The sequence below is a fragment of the Heterocephalus glaber genome, unplaced genomic scaffold, assembly GCF_053883595.1.
Source record: "Heterocephalus glaber isolate CG9 unplaced genomic scaffold, H.glaber_assembly_v1.0 deba00001509, whole genome shotgun sequence".
In the NCBI taxonomy this organism is placed as follows: Eukaryota; Metazoa; Chordata; class Mammalia; order Rodentia; family Bathyergidae; genus Heterocephalus; species Heterocephalus glaber.
In genome coordinates, this window is record NW_028258325.1 from 10,570,998 (window position 1) to 10,593,339 (window position 22,342).

General features: G+C 41.3%; 1 protein-coding gene and 1 pseudogene across 1 annotated transcript in view; one reads left to right on the forward strand and one right to left on the reverse strand.

Moving 5' to 3' along the window:
- The first annotated feature begins 515 nt into the window (after positions 1 to 515).
- Positions 516 to 22,342, forward strand: part of Cd38 (CD38 molecule) — a 58,619-nt gene continuing 36,792 nt past the window's right edge. Inside the window, exon 1 of the mRNA XM_004847255.4 lies at positions 516 to 1,133. Coding sequence (XP_004847312.1) covers positions 877 to 1,133 — 257 coding nt within the window. The 5' untranslated portion in view covers positions 516 to 876. The remainder of the gene's footprint in view (positions 1,134 to 22,342) is intronic.
- On the reverse strand, positions 18,601 to 19,232 carry LOC101719582 (PRELI domain containing protein 3B pseudogene; annotated as a pseudogene).

The following is a 22,342-nucleotide window of genomic DNA, read 5'->3' on the forward strand; positions in this document are numbered from 1 at the left end:
GCCCCACGGGAATCCCATGGCCTGATCTTCTGGTGACTTAGGTCTCTGCTTAAACGTCACAGACATTCTCTTGAGAAAGGAAAGACAGAGGAAGCCCATGGATTGTTAAACTGACAGCAGTGCAGTGTCCGAGCATTCCAGACCCTGTTCTAAACTCGCCCCATGTCTCTGCTGCCCTAGAAATCAGGCAGTGCCCTTTTACATGTAGTGCTCCCTTACCACGAGATGGGCAGTGTGGTCCACCGTGGGAGACACGAACCCACTTAATCCTAAAATCCCCGCGAAGCCCCCCCCCCCCCATCTCCGCTTCATATCCGCAGTGCAGCCAGGTTAAAAGAAGCTTGCACCAGTCCCTGAGCCAGGACTGGATTTGAACCCAGGGCTCAGCCACTGATGCTACTGAGAAAAGGAGTCAAACTGAAGTTGGGCCATGAGAGGCGAGCAGGAGACCGGGCATCTGTTCCCTGCAGCTCAGAGCCCAGTAGCCTTTAGTTTCCCGAGAGAGGAAGCGCAGTGACTACAGTGTGAAGGGCGAAGTTGGTACCGCTCTGAGTGCGGACTCAGTGGCTCCAGGCTTCCAGGCGATGGTTTCTCCCGGAGCGGAGGGCCTGGGCCCCTGAGTAGGAGAAGTCCTGGGCTGGAGGGCTGCTGCCCTGTCTTTTAAATTCTTTCAACACTTACGGTCTGCGCCCCACGGAACTTTGAGGCAGGGGGGTGGGGCTGGGAAGCGAAGCAAAGAAAAAGCAACTGAAAGGAGAGGGGGAGGCTCAGTGTCAGGCCGGCGGGCGCCCTCCTCTCTTCCTGCCCAGCCTCCCGCCGCCTCAGCCTCCCTGGGCTCAGCCCGAGCGAGCGGCCACCGCCACCGCATTCTGTCTCATGGCCCGCTGCGAATTCAGCCAGCTGTCCCGGGACGAGCCCTGCTGCCCGCTGTCGCGTAGAGGCCGGCTCTGCCTGGGCCTCGCGCTCCTGGTCCTGATCCTGTCCGCCGCGGTCCTGCTCGTAGCGCTGACGCGGTCCCCGACACCGACCCCCGAGGCCTTGGCGTGGAACGGGACCGGCTCCACGCGCAACCTCTTCGCGATCGTCCTGGGCCGGTGTTACACCTACACCCAACTCCTGCGGCCGGGCCTCGGGTGAGCGGCTCCGGGGCACCGCGCGGCACGGGGCCAGCTGGGCGGGCGCGGCCCACGCGTGTCCGTGGAGGGGGCGCCCGGCTCCCGTGCACCGCGGGGACACAGCGGCTGGGGACGCGGGGCTACGGAGCGGGTCTCGGGGCGGGGTGAGACTCCGACCTGCGTGGATAGGGTCCCCACGAGGGACACAGGGGCCCCTGCCCTGAGGTCTGCGGAGCCCGCGGGAGGGAGCGGGAGGGAGAGGCCGGCCCGAGAGTAGCGTCTGCGCATCTGCTCGGAGCCCGGGCTCTTCTCCTTGAGCCCCCAACGCCTGCGACCCTGGGCAAAGGGCGTCAACCTCAGAACCCGAGGGCTCTGGAAGGGACGGGACGCCGTGCCTCGCCCGGCCCGGCTCCGCGCTCGTCCGCCCGTGGAAGCTGCGCTCCCCACTTCCATGCCCAGGGCTGGGCTCTTCCCAGAGCTCCTCAGAGTTGTGCAGATCGCAGGGGAGCTAAGAGGTTGCACTGTAACGGTGCAAAGAGCCTCACCCCAAAATACCACGGCGCTCAGCGGCTCGGGTCTAACCGAGGTCTTACAAACTGTTCACCTGCCAGGGTTCTCAGGGTCCCGCTGAGAGTTTCATTTACAGATAATTAAATGCCTAAGTGAAAGAGAAACTAGACTTCGAGGCGCTTTTGCGGGGTATACTCTGGCGTTCAAAGTGAAATCCAACTCGAAATGGCACTTAAAAAGCAGTTTTCTGGGAGGCTGAGGCAGGAGGATCACAAGTCCCTACCTGGACAACTTTTCGGCTTAGGGAGATTGTTTCAAAACAAAAAGTAAAAGAGAAAAAAGAAAAAGAAGGGGAGGGAGGGGTAGCATAAGCAAAGGCAAAAACAAAGCTCATTTTTATTTTCACCTTAATTTTAGAGCTAACACTTTTCTGGTTGTTAGGTCAGTTTGGATGAATTCACACTATCGTGTGGATGTGCATATCCTGTAGCAAGACAGATGCACACAGAAACCGCACAGCTGTTAGTGTTGGTCCAGACGTAAGCTCAGTGTTAAACACCACTGTGTAAACACAGGTACACTTGCTCAACTATCTGTATGTGTCTCTATATAGTCAGCAAAATATTACCAAATTAATATTTATTTAATCATAGCCCAGTTACAAACTGACAGAATATAGCCTGTTAATATTTTGGCGGACATCTGTACAGGCATCTAACACTGTACCCACCTACTCACCCACGTTTGATATAAATGAGTTAATAGTAATACAGTGCTTGCTGCTGAGTACTGAGCACTTCAAAATGTTCAGCCATTTAGTACTTTAAAGACTACATGAGAGTTACAATTGATTTCCCCATTTTACAGATGTGCAAACTGAGGTTTGAGTAATCTGCCCAAAATTTGTCTCAAGACTGAACTCTTAGCCACTAACTTATACTCCTCATCTATATTCCATAGAGAGAGTGACTGTAATGTTTGTTGGTCATGTCTAGAAGCTTGCCATAGAGAGGGGGTACTATTATAAATACCGAGTGAACAGACTTTCATCAGAGCACATGGCCCACCTTCTCCTTGGGTGGACTAAGAACATCAGCTCTGGAATCTCACCACCTGGATTTACATCTTGGCTATGTCACAGTGTGACATAGGGATCCTAAATTTATCTGTGCCTTGGCGTTCTCAACTGTAAAATGGAAACATTAATGATAGCATCCACCATGTGGACAAACTATGAGGATTAGGAGGGAATCTCCTTATCCTAAATTTTCAGTGTTCTTGTTTGTAGCACTCAGCTTTCCACACTAATAAATACAGATCAAGGCCATTTACAATGAATGCCTTGTGTCAGTCCAGCAAATCAGCCTTCCAGCGTCAGTACTTGTGTTCTCATTTTTATATTACCTTTTAAACTTAACACTTGACCTGGGATCTTTCATTTGTTACATACTGATCTACTTTATTCTTAGTATCTCTTAATATCCCACAGGGTTGATGTAACCATTTCCAACTGGCAGAAAATTATTGTTTACAATTTTTTAATCCCATTCATTTTACAAAATACTTGTTGAGCATCTATTATGTTCCTGGCAATGAATCAATGAAGGTATAGAAGTGAATGATGACGTTCCCACTCTTAGGCAACTTTCCTTCCACTGGGGAGAGATATGTTTGTCCTTGTACTTTTGTGTAGATGTGGGGATTCTGGAGGACAGATTCCTAGGGCTGGGACTGTTGCGTCAACATTTTTATTTTAAATTTTAATTTTTAAAGTTTCTAATATTTCCAAATTCCCTCCAAAATAGCTATCCTATTTCACATATTCACATCAAGCTATCAGAAGACATGGGTTCCCATAATCTCTTCCTTGTTGAATATATTTTCAGCTTTTTTAGTTATGATAAAAATAGCTTCTAGTTGTTCTCCAAGTAGCAGTGAGTCTAAGCATCTCGTATATTTCTATTGGCTGTTTATACTTTTCTTGTGATGATTTTGTTTGGATCCTTAATCATTTCTACTGAGTCACTTTTTTTGTTGTTGTTGTTTTTTTAATGGTAGTTCTTTATATATTTTAGATAATATTTGATAGAGTTCTCTGTCAGACAAAATGGCCCCAAGGGTCCTACATTCTAAAATGGCTACCATTCCTAAAATGGTTCCCACTTAGGGAAATGAGCCACTTGGATGGTGGGGAGTGAAACCTACCCCCTCTGGAGAAGCAAAACCTAACTTGTTGCTCCATCCTGCTACCCACATGATCCTCTGCTTCCAATCACTTGGCGTCCAGTTGCCTGCCCAACAACCAGACCAATTCTCAACTCTCAGGATACTCTCCCCACTGCACCACCCTGTATAAACCTCACCCCAGTTAATCTCGCTCTTGTTGTGCCCAGATTGCGAAGTCCCCAAAGACCACCAGGAAGCCGTTTCCGAGGCAAGCGCACGAGGGTCGTTTATTCAAGCTCGAGCAGGGGCTCCCAACTGTCACCGATGCAGCGGATCAGAATTGAGAGCCCCACATTTCAAATTAGCGGGGTTTTTACTAAAGTTCCAGCAAGGTTTGGGGATTTTTCCATTTAGCAATCACATGATTGGTTGGCATTTAGCAAGCATGAAGTGTATACTTCTGATTGGCTAGGCCCATTGGGAGTTGAGGGGTGATTACGTATAGGTTTTACGAGGGAAAAGAGGGACAAAGGTTAGTGGCTGACTGTCAAGTACTGGCAGTCAGTAGACACAATGGCTAATGGTCACGACCATTACGTACGGACAGTCAGCACATCTACAGATTGTTCTATGGATAGGGGGCCCGGAAAGTTCATTTCCTGGGCAAACAGATGGCTGAGTAATTAATTTAGGAACTTTGGTTTGTTACAGATTGTATCTTCTCTCCCAGAGCAAACACATTTCAACCATTAATAATAGAGGCTGGGGAATAGTGGCTTTTAGCAAAATGGAGTCGCTTTGGTCTCACACTCTCTCTCACCATTGTTCGAGGCAGCCCGGCAGCTCTTTCCCCCAATAAAGCCCTGCCTCAGGTGCTCCTGTTTCAGCTGGATTTCTTTCAATATTTACATACACATTGTCTTAACAGCCATTTCCTTGGAACTTCAACTCCACGAATGTATTTTATTGGCAGCTTCCTGGCTTTGATTATTGCATTGAGACCATTTCTTATTTTGATAGTCTTTTACCAGGAAAGACTGAGAATGACAGTTTTCTTTTCTTATTTTTCCTTCCGTTTTTGGCAGTACTGGGGGTTGAACCCAGGACTTTCACACTGATCTACATCGCCAGCTTTTTTATATGTATGTATTTATTTTTGAGGCCAGATCTCACTAAGTTGCTAAGTTGGCAAGTTGAGCTAGAACTTGTGATCCTCCCGCCTCAGCCTCCCTAAGTGTTGGGGTTACAGACATAGGCTACCATGCCCAACTTTCAGTTTTATTTTCAAACTCAGCGAATTCCAACTTGGAAATGTTTGATTTTGATTCTGCTATAAAAAATAAAGAATTCTTTCCTCTCTTTCTTTTTGTACCTTAGCCTAAAAGAAATGAGCTGGCTTTTCCAACATTCTGCATGGAAATCCACTTAGCCACACCTCCAAGTTCACGAGGACTATTTATGCCTCCATCTGAGCAGGTTACAGTGTTTTTACCAAACGTTACCCCGGGAGGTGGGCACGTTCTTCCAGTCTCCAGTTCAGTGGCCTGCTGTCCACTGGCCTGCACTTGCTGTCTCCTTAGACCTTCTTCTGTCTGCCACCAGTCTCAGGGCTGATGCCACAGTGTGACAGTCAGGGCCTCCAGTGAAAAAGGAACGGGAATTCGTATATGGGCGGGAGAATTGGCTTGTACCCTTTTGGAGGCTGGCAACTTGAAATCCCAGCAGGTAGAGATCCAGGCAGAGCCGATGTTGCAGTTTGGGACCTCGACCCTTTTTCTGCAGGCCTTCAACTGATGAGAACAGGCTCACTATACGGAGGACAATGTGCGTATCAGGTCTCCCGATTCCAGTTTGAATCTCGTCTAAACAATACCTTCATAGTAACAGCCAGATATGTTTGACCAATATTTGGGTACTGTGGCCTAGAGGAGTTCTTTAAGGTTCTTTGTCATGAATGTGTTTTAGGCTTTTGTTATGCAGTACCTTACTTCCAGACACCATTTTCTAATTTTGCATAAAAAGCCAGTGCCCTAAAGTTTAATGACTTAAAGCAGCAATCGTTTATTGTCTTCCATGGGTGGCCTGTTTTCCACCTGATGTCGTCTAGGGCTGTTGTCATCCAGGGAATAAACTTGGCCAGATGTGCCATCTTCCCCCATCTTCTCACAGTCACTAATGTGCCCAAGTTGACTGTCTTTTCTAATTCCTTTATTTTCATGTCACAATTATTTTTTTGGTTCTCTTTCCTTTTTGCTTCTCCTTCCTCTTCAAAATTTCCAGATTTTCTCAGAGGCCAATTCTCCAGTTTTACTTCCCTAGGCCTCCCATTTCGATGACTTTCACATTTTGTTAAAGTCTACTCAGTAAAATTATTAGTAGACAACAACAAATTCACCCAGATGCTTAGGAAAGACTTACTGTGTACCTGGTGCCAGGACTCAGAGTGCAGGGAGGGAAAGAAGACACAGGTCTTGGTCTCTCTTGAGCAGAAGGTGAGGAGGAGCAGCCTGAGGACCAAACGCTGTAGGACAACATGATCTGTAACGATGAGAGCTCTGAGGAAGCCCAGAGGGTACTGTGAGGGAGCCATTGGTTTCTAGAATCCGCAGAGCTGTGTCAGATGTACCCAGGGACCCACTGAACACCCCAGAGTAGACACATTGCTGAATACACGAGCCAAGTGCCTGCACAGCGCCACCTAGGTACGGAAGTGGGCATCACCTCCAGGAGTGGAGGAGTTGGAAGGCCTCCAGGAAAGTAGTCTCTTTTGAAGGCGTCCTCTTGAGATAGAATTCAGCAAGGCAGTGTCTGAGAAGTGTGTTTCCCTTTTGGGAGAAGCCTGGGGACAGGTAAGAGGTCACTGCGGTGGAAGATGGGCCTAGCGATTTACCAACACTTTTTAAAGGTGAAGGGACCTTGAGGGTCCTACTGCTGACAGGGCCTGGACCTCATCACGGCCTATGACCTGGACCTTCCCAGCACACAAGAGAGTAGGAGATGGATGGTTTCTCACAGGACAGGGGAGGGCAGGACAAGATCCCAGCAAGGCTTTCCTCTGAGCAGTGCAATGGCCCACCGGTCCCGGCAGTATTCCTGTCAGGCTGGGAGCTTCCTCAGAGAAGAATCGTACTCGCTGCGTCTTCTCAAAGCTTAGGGGATGATTAAGCCTACCTTTCCTTCAGGGGTTCTGGGACCAAGGCCCACGGGCGGACAGGCTTAATGCACCTGTCTGAAAGTGGAAGGCGGAACAGGGCTCCGGGGTGTGGGGCTTGGGGCTTCTGTGCTTACAAAGGGGGAGTCAGCTCCCTCAGCCGTGCAATCTGTTGAAGGGTGGAGTGGAAGACAGGTACAAATACACTGAGTTTGGGCCCTGTGGGGCTTGAGGTGCCCCTGGGATGTCCAGGCATCCAGGAATGTAGCTGTGGGAATAGAATCTTCTAGCAGGAAAGGCTGGTTGGAAGCCTGTGATGTGACCACGATGGCTGAGTGTCCCTAGAAAGGTCAGTGGTACCCACAGTTGAACTCTCGCCCACTCTTTTTATTTTACATCCTCATCAACAGTGGAAGAAAGAGTCAGTGTTAACCTGAGAACACTTTTACTCCTCATCACACTGGGCAATCACGGCATCTCTGCGTCTCCTTTTCCTCTTTGTCTTAGGGCCCTTGGAAAACAGCTGCTGGACATCAGGTATTTTGAAGGGACAAAGGTTGGGGCTCAAAGTTAATGGGTCGTCTACATCATACTGGGGATTTTACAGGGTTTGTTCTCTTTAAATTTTATCAGAATCCTATCATGAAAGTCTCAGGATCCATGTCTTATAGGTGGAGAAATGGTTTCTGACTGAGGTTAAATAATTTGGTAATCGCCTACTGTTATGTAGTCAGGCTGTGTAATTTGTGGAGACCTGTGCAGAATGCAAATGTAAGACTTAGCTGTTGAAAAGCCGGAAAAGTTTCCTTGTTCTTTGAGGTCCCTGTACCTGCCATGATGTTTTCATTTGCTATCTAACTTTGAGCCTCCGGGAACAGGGATACTTGGTAAGAACAGCACCTGGTGCTTTTCTGTCCACTTCAGAGGTGAGCCGCGAAGCTGCAGTGTAATATGGTCACTGGTTTCACTTACAGGATGCGAGATCCTGGAGTTCAAGGCATGGTCTTTATACTTTGCACTTTAGTATCATGAATCTTAGCAGGGAAAGCAGCGGGATGCATGTCTTCCTGTTCACCAGGAGGTGCTTTGTGGTTTATTTCACCTCTTTGGCAGTCTCCCCTTAGAGCTGAGTCAATAAGTACACAGCACACAGCCAGCATCCCTGGAGCTCAGCCTGTCGGAGCTCACCCTCTTTGGGTGGCCCACCGTCCAGCCTCAGATCCTCCACACACAGCGCACGGTGGAGATGCTTCCCGCTGCTTCTGCAAGGAACGTGCCCTTGCAGTTGTGCCTCAGAATCGTGTTGCTTGTCTGTCTAGGTGAGGAGGTGTGAAACAGTGTCTACCCCTCACCCTGTCCAACACACAGTTTCCATTCAAAGGCGTGACTGACAGATGGGAGTATGTCCCGAGGTAGGAGGCAGCAGGATGAAGAGGTGGATACGTGTCCCGGTGTTCTGCACTGATGGAAGGCAGTCTCACTGCAAGGGGATTGCGTGTGCACTCAGTAGCAGGCAGAATCAGAGCTTCTGCTATGGTTTGAACACAGGACCTGCCCCCAAAAGGTCTGTGAGAAAGGCTTGATCCTCTGAAAGTGCTATTAGGAGGTGTTGGCTCTTTAAAAGGTGGGGCCTAGTGGGAGGTCCTTACATTACTGGGGATGTGACTGTGAAGGGGATTGTGAAGTCCCTGGCCATTTGCACCTTTTTGCTTCCTGGCATTTAAAGTAAGCTCTTTGGTCTGTCTCATGCTTCTGCCATGATTGCCACCTTTGCCAGAGGTCCAAAGAAGTGGGGCAGCCAAAATAAACTTATTTTCTTCATAAATTCATTGCCTTAGGTATTTCATTACAGTGACAGGAAGTTGAGCAGTACAGATGCAATGAATAAAAAGTCAAGAATTACAGCCTAATTTGCCCAGATTATCACAGTTTAAATCATTTTTCAAATTAAGCTTCAGAACGTTTAAGTCATGCCTTTTATAAAATACAGAATCAACACATATTAAAGTTTTATTTATTCATGTATGAAAGAGCCAGGAAAATGATAAATTCGCTCAAAGAACATTTTGAAGCACTGAGTATAAGTATTTAAGTGGAACGTTAGACTCAGATTGGTGGGTTAGGTATGCAACTGGTTAATGTTCTACAGGGTAATACAAAGCCTCATGTACCTTTATGCATTTAGTGTATATTGATTCATTGACATCACTGCTGTATTTTTGTTTAAATTTTCCATCTTTGGCCAATGGAGAGACCTTCAAGTTTTCTCCATGACATTTTGATATGACCTTGCCTGTTTGCAAGAATTTCTTTATCAATTTGTCACAATAAGATGTCCCAGGCTCATCTTGTAAATGTTCTGCCCAAGATTTAGGATTGGCCATTCCTACAAGGAATAATGATTTCCTGTAGTGGAAATAGCATTTATGGTATTTCCCCCAAAATAAAATCAGGTCTTATATTAATTTTTGGTCTAAGAGACATATAGGTTTTATTTTCAGGGGAAGTCCTATTTTTTCATGTAAAACAATCTATATTTATTAATTTATTCATGTACAAAAATTACATTTATTCATGCACAAAAATCTACTTTTATTTAAATATAGTCATGTCACCTTCTTCTGGAACATTGTAACTCCAAACCCCGAATTCCAGCCCGAATTTCTTTTTTTTAAAAAATTTTTAATTTTTTTCTTTAATTCATTTATTGGTACATTTTAGGTATACAACACAATTACATTTCTCATTGGGAACTTGTACCTATACATGATGCATCTTGGTTCTTATTTTTTCCCCATTCCTAGCCCATCCTTCCCTATTTACAAACACTTTATTTCCATTTTTTCCATTTCTCAGCATTTTTCCTTTCCCTTCTTTCCTTTCCCCTGCCCCTCCCACTACCCCTACCCCTTTGGACCTTTTCTTCCTATTTTACATTATCGATTATTCATTCTAATCATTGGTATATTTTAGGTATACAATATAATGACATTCATCATTGGAAATTTGCACCTTAACATAGTTTCTCTTGGTTCTTATTTTTCACCCTTGCCCAGCCCTCCCTTCAACCCCTCCATTCCGCCCTATTTACAAAGATGTTGTTCCTATTTTTCCATTTTTTCATATTAATTCCATTCTCTTCTTTCCTTTCCCCTACCCCTCCCACTTCCTTTCCCTTTGCCCCTTTTCTTCCTATTTCACATTACCTATTATACATTTTAGTCCTTATTTACACTTTCAGTTTCTCACACCAGAGAAACTATTCGGTATTCATACATGTGTGTCCTATTTATTTCACTTAAGAGTATCACCTCAGTGTGCATCCACTTAGCTATAAATGTCTCTAATTTCTCATTTTTTATGGCTGAGTAGTACTCCATTTTTATAAAAAAACCACATTTTCTTTATCCAGTCTCCAGTTGATGGGCATTTGGGCTGTTCCAAATTTTAGCTATCACAAACTGTGCTGCTATGAATATGGGCGCACATATATCACTGTGGTATGATTCTTTTAATTCTTTGGGGAAGATCCCCAGCAGTAGAATAGCGGGGTCAAATGGGACTTCCAGTCCTAGTTGTTTGAGGTATCTCCATACTGATTTCCACAGTGCTTGCACCAGTCTACACTCCCACCAGCAGTGGAGCAGGGTTCCTCTTTCCCCACAGCCCCACCACTATTTGTTATTGGTTAATTTCATGATAGCAGCCATTCTTTCTGGAGTGAAGTTGAATCTTAGCATTGTTTTCATTTGCATCTCTTGAATGACAGTGATGTTGAACATTTTTTCATGTATTTATTTGCTATTTCTACTTCTTTGTCTGAGAAATGTCTGTTCATTTCAGATGCCCATTTTCAGATTGGGTCTTTAAATTTGGGAGGTCTGATCTTTTTAAGTTCTTTATAGATTCGAGATAGTAGACCTTTGTCTGAGGAAAAGCAGGTGAAGATATTTTCCCACATTGTGGGTTGTCTCTTCACACTGCTGGTGGTTTCTCTAGCTGTGCAGAAGCTTTTCAATAAGAAGAGATCTCACTTGTTGATTGTTTGTGCTAGTTCACAGGCAACTGAGGCTTTTGTTCATAAAATCTTTCCTACACCAATGTCTTCAAGGGTTCTACCTAACCTCTGTTCCAACTGGTTCAGAGTTTCTATTTTAATATTTAGATCTTTAATCTATTTTGATTTTAGTTTAGTGCATGGTGACAGATATAGGTCTAGTTTTAATCGTTGGCAAGTTGAAACCCAATTTTTCCAGCACCATTTATTAAACAGGCTATCTTTCCTCCAGTGAGAGTGTTTGGCTCCTTTATTGAAGATGAGATGGCTGAGTGTGTCTGGCATTGTTTCTGCACCTTCTAATCTGTTCCACTGGTCCTCAGGTCTGTTTCTTTGCCAGTACCATGCTGTTTTTATCACAGTAGCTTTGTAGCAGAGTTGCAGGTTGGGGATTGTGATACCCCATGCCTTGTCTCTGTTACCTAGAATTGGTTTTGCTATTCTGGGTCTCTTCTTGTTCCAAATGAATTTTTGGATTGTTTTCTCAAGGTCCATGAAGTATGCTGCTGGGATCTCAATTGGAATTGCATTGAATCTATATAGCAGTTTTGGAAGTATGGCCATTTTCACTATATTAATCCTTCCTACCCAGGAGCAGGGGATGTCTGTCCATTTTCTGATATCATCTTCAATCTCTCTTTTCAGAGTGCTATAGTTTTCAGAGAAGAGGTCTTTGATTTCTTTTGTTAGGTTGATTCCTAGGTATTTCAGTTTTTTGGATGCTATTGTGAAAGGAATTATTTGCCCTATTTCTCTCTCAGTGAGTCTGTCGTTCATGTAGAGGAAAGCTATTGATTTTTGTGTGTTGATCTTGTAACCAGCTACTTGACTGAATTTGGTTATTAAGTCTAGAAGACTTTTGGTGGAGTTTTGGGGTCTTCTATATAGAGTACCATGTCATCTGCAAATAATGACAACTTGACTTCTTCATTACCTATCTTTATTCCTTTTATTTCTTTCTCTTGTCTAATTGCTGTGACTAATGTTTCCAGAACTATATTGAACAAGAGTGGTGATAGTGGACATCCTTGTCTTGTTCCTGATTTGAGTGTGAAGGATTTCAGTTTTTGACCATTTAGTATGATATTGGCTGTGGGTTTTCATAGATGGCTTTTCTCAGTTTGAGGTAGAGACCATCTATTCCAATTTTTTGTAGGGTTTTTATCATAAATGCATGTTGGATTTTGTCAAATGCTTTTTCTGCATCTATGGAGATAATCATATGGTTTTTGTTCTTGGCTCTATTGATATAGTGTATTACATTGATTGATTTTCATATATTGAACCATCCCTGCATTCCTGGGATGAATCTCACTTGATCAGGGTATATGATCTTCTTGATGATCTTCTGCATTCTATTTGCCAGTATCTTATTAAGGATTTTTGCATCTATGTTCATTAGTGAGATTGGCTTATAGTTCTCCTTTTTGGTTGGGTCTTTCTCTGCTTTGGGGTTCAAGGTGATGCTTGCTTCCAGGAATGAATTTGAGAGTATTGCTTCCCTTTCAATTTCCTTGAAGAATTTAAACAGTAGTGGCAGCAGTTCCTCTCTAAATGTCTTGTAGAATTCAGCGGTGAAGACATCAGGGAATGGGCTTTTCTTAGTTGATAAGTTTTTGATTACATTTTCAATTTCATTGGTTGATATTGAGTTGTTTAGAATTTTTAGGTCTTCTTCGTTCAACTTTGGTAATATGCATCTAGGAATCTGTCCATTTCTTCTGTGTTTTCCATCTTATTGGTGTATAGTTTCTGGAAATAGGTATTGATGATCCTCTGATTTCTGCTGAGTCTGTTGTAATTTCACCCTTTTCATTCCTAATTGCATGGATTTAGGCCTTTTCTTTCCTTTGTCTGATAAGGTTGGCTAAGGGTTTGTCAATTCTGTTGATTCTTTTGAAGAACCAACTCTTGGCTTCATTGATTTTTTGTATCGTTCTCTTAGTCTCCATTGCATTGATTTCGCCTCTGATCTTTATAATTTCCTTCCTTGTATGAGCTTTGGGTTTGTCCTGCTCTTCTTTTTCTAGAAGCTTGAGGTTCAGCATCAGGTTGTTTAATTGGGCTCGTTCTGTTTTCCTAATATGCGTATTCAGTGCTACAAATTTCCCTCATAAGACTGCTTTCATTGTGTCCCATATATTCCAATATGTTGTATTGTCATTGTCATTTAATTGAAGGAACTGTCTGATTTCTTCTTTAATTTCCTCTGTGACCCATTGGTTATTCAGAAGTGTGTTATTCAATTTCCACGTGTTTATGAAATTTTTCCAGTTTCTTTTGCTATGGATCTCCAATTTCATTGCACTATGGTCTGATAATATGCAGGGGATAACTTCAATTCCTTTGCACTTAAACATGTTCTATGTGTGAGTATGTGGTCTGTTTTGGAGACTGACCCATGTGCAGCTGAGAAGAATGTGCATTCTGATTATGTGGGGTGGAAGACTGTAAACATCTGTTCAGTTAATTTGTTCAAGAGTTCAATTGAGTTCTAGTATTTCATTACTTACTTTTTGTCTAGTTGATCTATCTATTTGTGACAGTGGGGTTTTGAGGTCCCCCACTACAATTGTATTAGTGCATATATGACTTTTCATGTCCGTTAGTATTTGTTTTATATAGTTGGGCGCACTAGTGTTTGGTGCAGAGATATTTATGATTGTCATCTCTTCCTCTTGGGTTGTTCCCTTTACAAGGAAGTAGTGTCCTTCTTCATCTCTCTTAATCAGTGTTGGTTTGAAATCTACTTGATCTGCAAAGAGGATAGCTACTACTGCTTTTTTTCGGGTTCCTGTCGCATGGAGTATTGTTTTCTACCCTTTAACTTTCAGTCTATGAGTTTCCTTTTGAATTAAGTGTGTTTCTTGTATGCAGCATATTGTTGGATTTTGCTTCTTGACCCATTCTGCCAGTCTATTTCTTTTGATTGGTGAATTGAGACCTTTAACGTTGATGGTTATAACTGAAACATATTGACTTATCATTGCCATGACTTTTTCTTTTTGTTGGGTTCTCCCCCTTTACATTTAATTTCTTGTCATGCCAGATGGGTTCATTCTGCTTTGCTTCCTGGGGTTGTGATCCTTAATGTCTGTTCCTAGGATATTGTGTAAAATTTTTTGGAGTGCTGGTTTGGTATTCACAAAGTTCCTAAGGTGCTCTTTGTCATGGAAGTATCTTATTTCTCCATCAATTTTGAAAGATAGTTTTGCAGGGTACATCAATCTGGGTTGGAGGCTGTTTTCTTTTAGGGCTTGGAATATGTCACTCCAAGCTCTTCTTGCCTTGATGGTTTGTGTTGAGAAGTCTGCTGTGATTCTGATGGGCTTTCCTTTGTATGTGATTTGTTTTTTTTCTCTAGCTGCTTGTAGAACTTTGTTCTTCTGTTGAGTTTCTGGAATCTTAATTATTATATGCCTATGTGTAGACTTTTTTTTTTCTTGTAATTTCTTTTTTTTTTTTTTTTTTGGTACTGGGGATCAAATTTGAGTCCTTGCGCTTGCGCAGCAGGCGGCGAAACCACTGAGCTAAATCCCCAGTCCTGTGTAGATTTTTTTTTGATCAGGCTATTTGTAGTCCTATATGCCTCACTTATCTGTATGTCAAGTTGTTTTCCCCTCCTTGGGAAGTTTTCTGCCATTACTTCTGTGAAGAGTTTTTTTTATGTCATCTGCACTCTCTCCTGTTTCTTCATTGACTCCAATCAGTCTTATGTTATTCTTCTTTGCATTGTCTAGCAGCTGCTGGATTGATTTCTCATGTTCCCTTATACTTTTGAAGCAATTTTTCCTTTCCTGGTCATTAATTGCAATCTTATCTTCTATATCTGAAATTCTGTCCTTACATTGGCTCATTCTTCTGTGTAGACTTTCAATGGAGTTTTTCATCTTCTGGAAATCTATTTGCATCTGTTTAATGGATTCCATTTGTTTCCTATGTTGGGATTCCATCATGTTCCTGAGCTCCTCTCTAGATTTATTAATCATGTCTTGCACTAGGGGCACAATTTCTCCTGTTATCTGAGAAATTATTTCTGATTTCATTTTTTCCAGATCCCCTTTTGTTGCCAGTTCAGTGGGTCCAGGTGATTGAATATCAGAGTGTTCCATCTCATTTCCCTTTGGGGTTGCTGTAGGTGATCTGGAAGTCTGGTTTTGAGACTCATTTATGTGTTTTCTCATTTCAACTGGGGGGTCAGAGGGGGGTGCTGTTGGCACCCGCGTGGCTCACCTCCTCTGAGCTGGGAAAGGCAGGACAGGGGCCAGGAGTGGTGGTAGTGATGGTGGCTCAGAAGCCCCTTCCTCTGGGCTGGGAATGGCAGGAAGGAAGGTGGCTGGGAAGCCCCTTCCTCTGGACCAGGAGCAGTGGGATGGCGGCTCAGAAGGCCCTTCCTCTGGGCCGGGAGCAGCGGGACAGAAGGCGGCCCAAAAGCCCTTTCCTCTGGGTTGGCCAGCCTGAATTTCTTGCAACTCCATTTCTGGTGGAACCATTGGCCCCCATCTCTCACGTGTGGCAATAGAGCTCTCTTTACATGAACACTTCTTGTCCATGCAGCTGCTCATAGTGCATTGGCGACACAGCAGTCAGTGATTTTATTACATGAATTCTTCTACCAAGTCAGGACCTCTTGCAGGCTGGGCTTTGCAAAGTTTCCATTAAATCAAATGTTGACAGAAGACTTATGAGACAGGAGTGGCAACAAAAATGATGAGAGTTAAGAATGACGGTCCACACAAAAGTGACGAAATATTGTGGGCACTAAAATTCAGAAAATGTTTCCCTGTTTCACACGAGTGCATTAAGTACTTTTCTTACAACACACAACGTATTGAATGATGAAGATTCATATTAGACACAACCATGTCCTTTCGCTATCAAGTGTGCGTGTAAGTTGTGAATTCTGTCTGTGATCTATTGGTCATTTGGCAGTAGTCTCAAGCTCATCTGTTTATGTAGGCGTTTTACCTCTTGTCCATAGGTGCTCACTTGAGTATTTACAAATACTTAATTGTAATTTATATTATCATTTATTGTAAATATCAATGCCATTATTTATTTATATCTAATTATATATTAATATTATTTTATAATCAGTATGTCTGTAGTGTGTTGCAACGTACATATTAAATACTTCCACCTGGCTGACTGTCTCAACTGGGGCTGATTTTTGGTGTGGTGGTTATTTTTATTGTACTGTTTCTATTATGAGCAGCTTGGGAAATCATGCTAAGGCTTATTTTCCAGGTCTTGTTTTTGGGAAAATGCATTAGACTGTCAGAATGCTATTGTTACTGGATTGATAAAACTTCCTTGGCTTTGAGGTGGATGGTATTAGAAAACACATTCTTTTTAAGAAAGAGCTAAACAATGAGGTCATATTTATAATTCCATTTCAAAGCAAAGGGCATGGATTTTTATTTAATGTTTAAAATTTTTTATTTATCTCCCTTTTTTTTGTGGTAACGGGGATCAAACTCAGGACCTTGCACTTGTGAGGCAAGTACATAACCACTGAGCTAAATCCCCCAGCCCTTATCTCTTTTTTCTTACACTGAAAATCTTGGGTTTTTTTTCTTTTTTTTGTACTGTATGCATGTGTTGAAATATCACACTGAAATCCATTAATTTGAACAATTAATATTTATTAAATGACACTTTAATAAAAATAAAGTTAATAAATGCCACATGTTGCAAAAATCCATCAGCAGATAATACCTTCTTATTGTAATTTATCAATGGAGTCCTTTTTACTTTTTTATGGTTAAAAGAAAGTCTTTCTTAACAAGCCATTTTAATTCTTGTAAGTTCACCTTAATATTAAATAGGATAAGATGCTTAATAGCTGTAGTTGAACACTTTATTCCAGTTTAGTCCTTTTCAATGAACTTACTGTGAACTTGTTTATATTTTAATAGAAGCCGTGAATCAAGTATTTAGACAATGGAAAATGAAAATTTATAGATGTTTTATCATTAGATTAGAGTAAAAAAAATGCAATGAAGGATATGATAAAGGTTGGTTTAGAAATAATTTATACCTTTTTAAGAACAAGTATGATTTACACAAATTATACAAATCTCTGTCAAATATTAATACGTATTTAGCAATTTTTTAGCTGAAACAGTATTTTAGTTGTAAAAACCATTTTTGGTTATAAGAAAACACAGAAACTTTATCAGAATTTAACATAATTTACAAATGTCCTAAGAATTCATAAGCCACATAATACTTTAAGTAGAAAAACAGTAATTTGAAAAGTTTGGTACTGTGTCTGTGGTTTATATGTATTAACTGGTCTCTTTAAAGGAAACCCAACTAAAAGTCAATCATATTAAGCATTGTAAAATAAAGGCAAAAGCTAATCACCTTTTAACAAAAATTGTGTACCACGCTTCCAAGTACCAAAGATATCATTTAGTGGGTAACTGCCTGGTACAAAATACTAAATAGAATACATTTTCTGGATTGTTTTCCACTTGCAGCCACCCTGTTATCCAAACTAAGGATTTCCAGTAAATAAAACCTGCAGTGCAGTTGACTTAGTGTAGACCATTCCATTTCCCCCATTAGGTACTTAATTTTCTCCCCCAACGCCCCCATACCCCCACCGTGGCCCCATGTTATTAAAAATATTAAAAGTAACTGAGATTTATGCTTCAGATCAAGACAAGATTTGAGTAATTTCAAATGATGTACAGCTCCTCATGTAAAAAAGATGTTTTGTGGTCACAATTACCTCAAAAAGTAATTATATTCCAATAACCTGACATATCATGCCTTAGCAATTACAAAACCATGATTTTGACACATGGCGATTTATAAGTTAAGCAAATGTGAAATGCTAAAAGATGTGAACAGCTATTCCTCTGTTTAAGTGTTAATGTTCAGTTTAAGAGTGGTGCAAAACTCAGATAATGACTTTATTTTTTTAGTTAGCATAACCAGTCCACACCACGGTACAGCGTGCTAAGTCATAAAGTACAAATCCAAGGAAGGTAATCCCTTTACTAAGTTACAAAGATTTTGGCAAACCAATACAGTACTCTTTAATACAATAAAATATTATTTCTGTTGAAGTCATATATTACTTCAGTGATAATTTTCACTACAAAAATATCATTTAAGTACCAAATCAAAACACTGTGGCTTTTAGCAGAACAAATTATTTTATAAAAATTAATGACTTTTACAACTATACAGCTTCTTCTTTTAAAGGGAGTTCCTCATGCACACAGTTCTGGTTTGCAGCAGCAGCAGGGCAGCTGTGCGCACATAAGGGGCGACTCTGCTTTGTTCTGGGGTCGGTCCACAGGCAGGTGAAGTCCCAGTGCCCAAAAAGCTTTAACACTCTACCTTAAGAAGACGCACTGTCAATGCCAATTTTTTCCAAGTACTTTTTAAAGAACGGTTACATTTTCACATAAATACCGGACCCTTAACAAGTAGTCATTTCACATCATACTAACATTGATAATCCCTGTGACTTAGAACCTCTGTATCTTTGTTTTGATGAAAATCACATAGCCTCACTCCAGCTTATCAAAAAAATTCTACCTAAAATATAGTTATGTTTTAAAAATAACAAATAAATACACTGACAGCCTGGAGAGACCCGGGGGACCTGGTTCTGTAAACCAACTTTCTTTATCATTTCTCTACAAATGCTGCCGCTGCCATTGGTGTCCTTATGCTTTCTCTTGGCGAAGCTGCCAATTCTTCAATCTCAGCATTTAATTTATGCATTACCCATTCCATTGCTTCTCGGCTTTTATTAGAATTGGAAGATACTGCACTTGCCATCAGTCCTTCAAGATAACAGCTGAGGCTGACTCCTTTCACCATGATTACGGCTTCCTGCATCAAAACAGTTGTTGCTGGGTCCTGGGAATGTGGTTTGTATATAAGTCTATCATTTACTGAAACCACATTTGTCAATGAAATATTAGTAGATTTAAGTTCCATTGTTTTCTCTATAAGAGCCACTACAGAATGTTCTTGAACGTATGCTTTGGTTCTTGCTGCACCAATAATAGACTCACGATGGAAGGCAGTCCCCCTTCTTTGCTGAGAAGTCTGAGGAGTGCAGCTCTCCAGGGAGATCTGTATGTCTGTCCAGCACGTCAACTCCATCCACCCTGGGGTTCATAGGGTTTGGGTATTTCTGCATCGCAGCTGTTGTTACGGTTTCCCAGGGGTGGTCAAATATGTGCTCTGAAGTCCAGATCTGCATGGTGCCAGCAGCCTGCTGGATGTTCACGAGGCACCAGGGGACAACCTGGAATCCTTTTCATTCACATTTTATAATATATGCTCACAATGAGTATAGAAAATATTTCAAGGAGCTATCTGGAGATTAGTTTCAATTGGGGTTACATCAATCTAATTTTTATTAGATTAATTCTTGCCTCATTAAAAATTTGGTTTTTAATAGCATTGATATAATTATGTTTTTACTTTCCACATGTATGTTATTTATATACTCACATATTTTTGTTTCTTTTTTTCTTATTAGCACCCCTTTACACTATACAATGATTACCTTCAACATGGGAGATTGGTACATGTACATAACACATCTTAATCCCTTTATATTTGTATGTGTATATAATTATCACTAACAAATGTCTACTAAGTGGTGTAAGTGCTCTTTATTATTCTTTTGGCCATTAGTGCTGTATAGTCAAAGTGCTACATATGCTATGGATCGCTCTGGCTACTGCGCTGAGACTAGATGGCAGGAAGGAAGGACAGAGCCTGAAAGCTATCACATGGCCCTTGTAGTAATTCAGATGAGAGGATTGTGAGTTGGATAATGATGGGTAGTGATGAAGACTGGAGGGATTCTAGATGCATTTTTATAGTAAAACCCACATGATTTTCTATGGGCTTGTATATCAGATGCAAGAGAAAAGGAAGAACAATGACTAAGATTTTTGACCTGAGCTACTGGAAAAATAAATTGCCATTTCAAAAAGGGAAAGCCCGGAGTGAAGAAAGTTGGGGAAGGAATCAGAAGTTTGGTTTTGTATATATTCATTTTAGGATGTCCACTGCCATCCAAGTGAAGATGTTGACTCGTACGTTGGATTATGTGAGTCTGGGGGTGCTAGAGAGAGTTCTTGGCTGGAGATTTAAGTTTGGAATCAGTGTGTAGAGATCTAAATGGAAGAAATGGGTTTCAGAAGGAGGTAGTGGAAATAGTTCAAGAAATCCTGAGTGATCAGATAAGATGAAGACTGGAAATTGACCAATGAACTAATGATTTTGACAACATCAGTTCAAGAAGAGTGGTAGTAATGAAAGCCTTTCTGGAAAAGATTCAAGAAAAGACAAATGGGAAGAGAGAAGACTAATTGGTGACTGTGCACATAGACAATTCTGCAAGAGGCTTTGCTGGAAAGAAAAAAATGGGGTAATGGCCTGATAAATAAAAAGGGGTATGGCCTGGAGATGTAGCTCAGTGGTAGAGGACTTGCCTAATATATGTGAAGCCCTGGATTTGATCTCCAGCACCACCTAAAATGTGAAGGTTAAGATGGTAGAAGTGAGGCCTTCCTTGAGAGTCTATGAGAGGCAGCATCTTTGAAATAGATTAAGCAATCATAAGACACACGTGTAAATACTGAATAGTTTCTCTAGTGTGAGAAACTGAAAGTGTACATAAGGACTAAAATGATTAAAACAAATAATTGATAATTTGACATAGGAAGAAGAGGTCCAAAGGGGTAGGGGTGGTGGGAGGGAAGGGGAAAGGAAAGAAAGGAAAGGAAAAATTATGAGAAAAGAAAAAAAATGGAAAAGGAGTCTATGTCAATAGCAAAAGGTGGAGGGGATGAAGGGCGCACAGGTAACGGGGAAAAAATAAGAACCAAGATACATCATGTACAGGTACAAGCACCCAATGATAAATGCAAATGTATTGTATACCTAAAATGCACCAATAAAATAATTTAAGGAAAAAAAAAAGAAGTCATTTAAGGGAAGAATGCTTCCAGATTTCCATAATTTCTTATGGTCTTTTAAAATTTATATAATATCAGTTTTAGTAACATCTTTAAAGTGACTCACTTGTGATAAAAAAAACCCTCTGCTTAATTTTTATAGGAAAAAATGGTTCTCCTTTTTCTATTTCTCTAATTTACTTATGTATAATTTAATACAGTCATAAAATTAGAACAAAAATGATAAGCATAAACATAATAATAAAAAGGTATATAAACAACCAAGTAGGTAGAAACAAAAGTTCTGGGGTGAACTAGAGAGTAGATTATTAGCTATTTTGAAGGCAATCAACTTATTTTATGGACAGAAGGAATAGTGTTTGTTGATATTGTGGATAATCAGTTAAATAAGAGTCAAGAGACCCTTATTTAGAATTGATCAGTCACTGTTCTTGCCACTAAAAGAATCCCTTTATGCAGAGCAAAGAAAACTACCAACAGTGAAGAGACAACCTACAGAATGGGAAAAAATTTTTATCAGCTACACCTCAGAGAAAGGTCTAGGATCGAGAATATATAAAGAACTCAAAAGCATTAGACTCCAGGGCCAGGGATTTAGCTCAGTGGTGCCACCGCCTCTCTCGCAAGCACAAGGTGCTGAGTTTGATACCCAGTACCAAAAAAACTCCCCCCAAAACCATTAGAAACCAATTTAAAGACTCAGTTAAAAAAATGGGCATCTGAAATGAACAGACACTTCTCAAATGAAGAAATACAAGTGGCCAATAAATACATGAAAAAATGTTCATCATCTCTGGCTGCTTGAGAAATCCAAATTAAAAACAACACTGAGATTCCATCTCATTCCAGAAAGAATGGCTACCATCAAGAAACCAATCAATAACAAATGCTGGCGAGCCTGTGGGGAGAAAGGACCACTTCTTCACTGTTGGTGGGACTGTAACTGATAAAACTACTATGGAAATCATTATGGATATTCCTCAAAAAACTAAAAGTGGGAATTCCATTTGACCCAGTTATTCCTCTTCTAGATATCTTCCCAAAATAGTTGAAGCTATCATACCACAGTGATATATGCATATCCATGTTTATAGCAGCACAATTTATAATAGCTAAATCTTGGAAACATCCTATATGTCCATCAACTGATGAGTGGATAAGGAAAATGTGGTATTTATACACAATGGAATATTACCCTGCTGTAAAGAAGGAAAAACAAGTCATTTATAGGAAAATAGAGGCACCTTGAGATTATAGTGTTGAGTGAAGTAACTTAGACACCAAGCTTAAATATCACATGGTTTCTCTTATATTGAAAAAAACTATAGTATGAAATAAAAGATAATAGCAAAAGAGAGACAGGAAAAAATATTTCAAT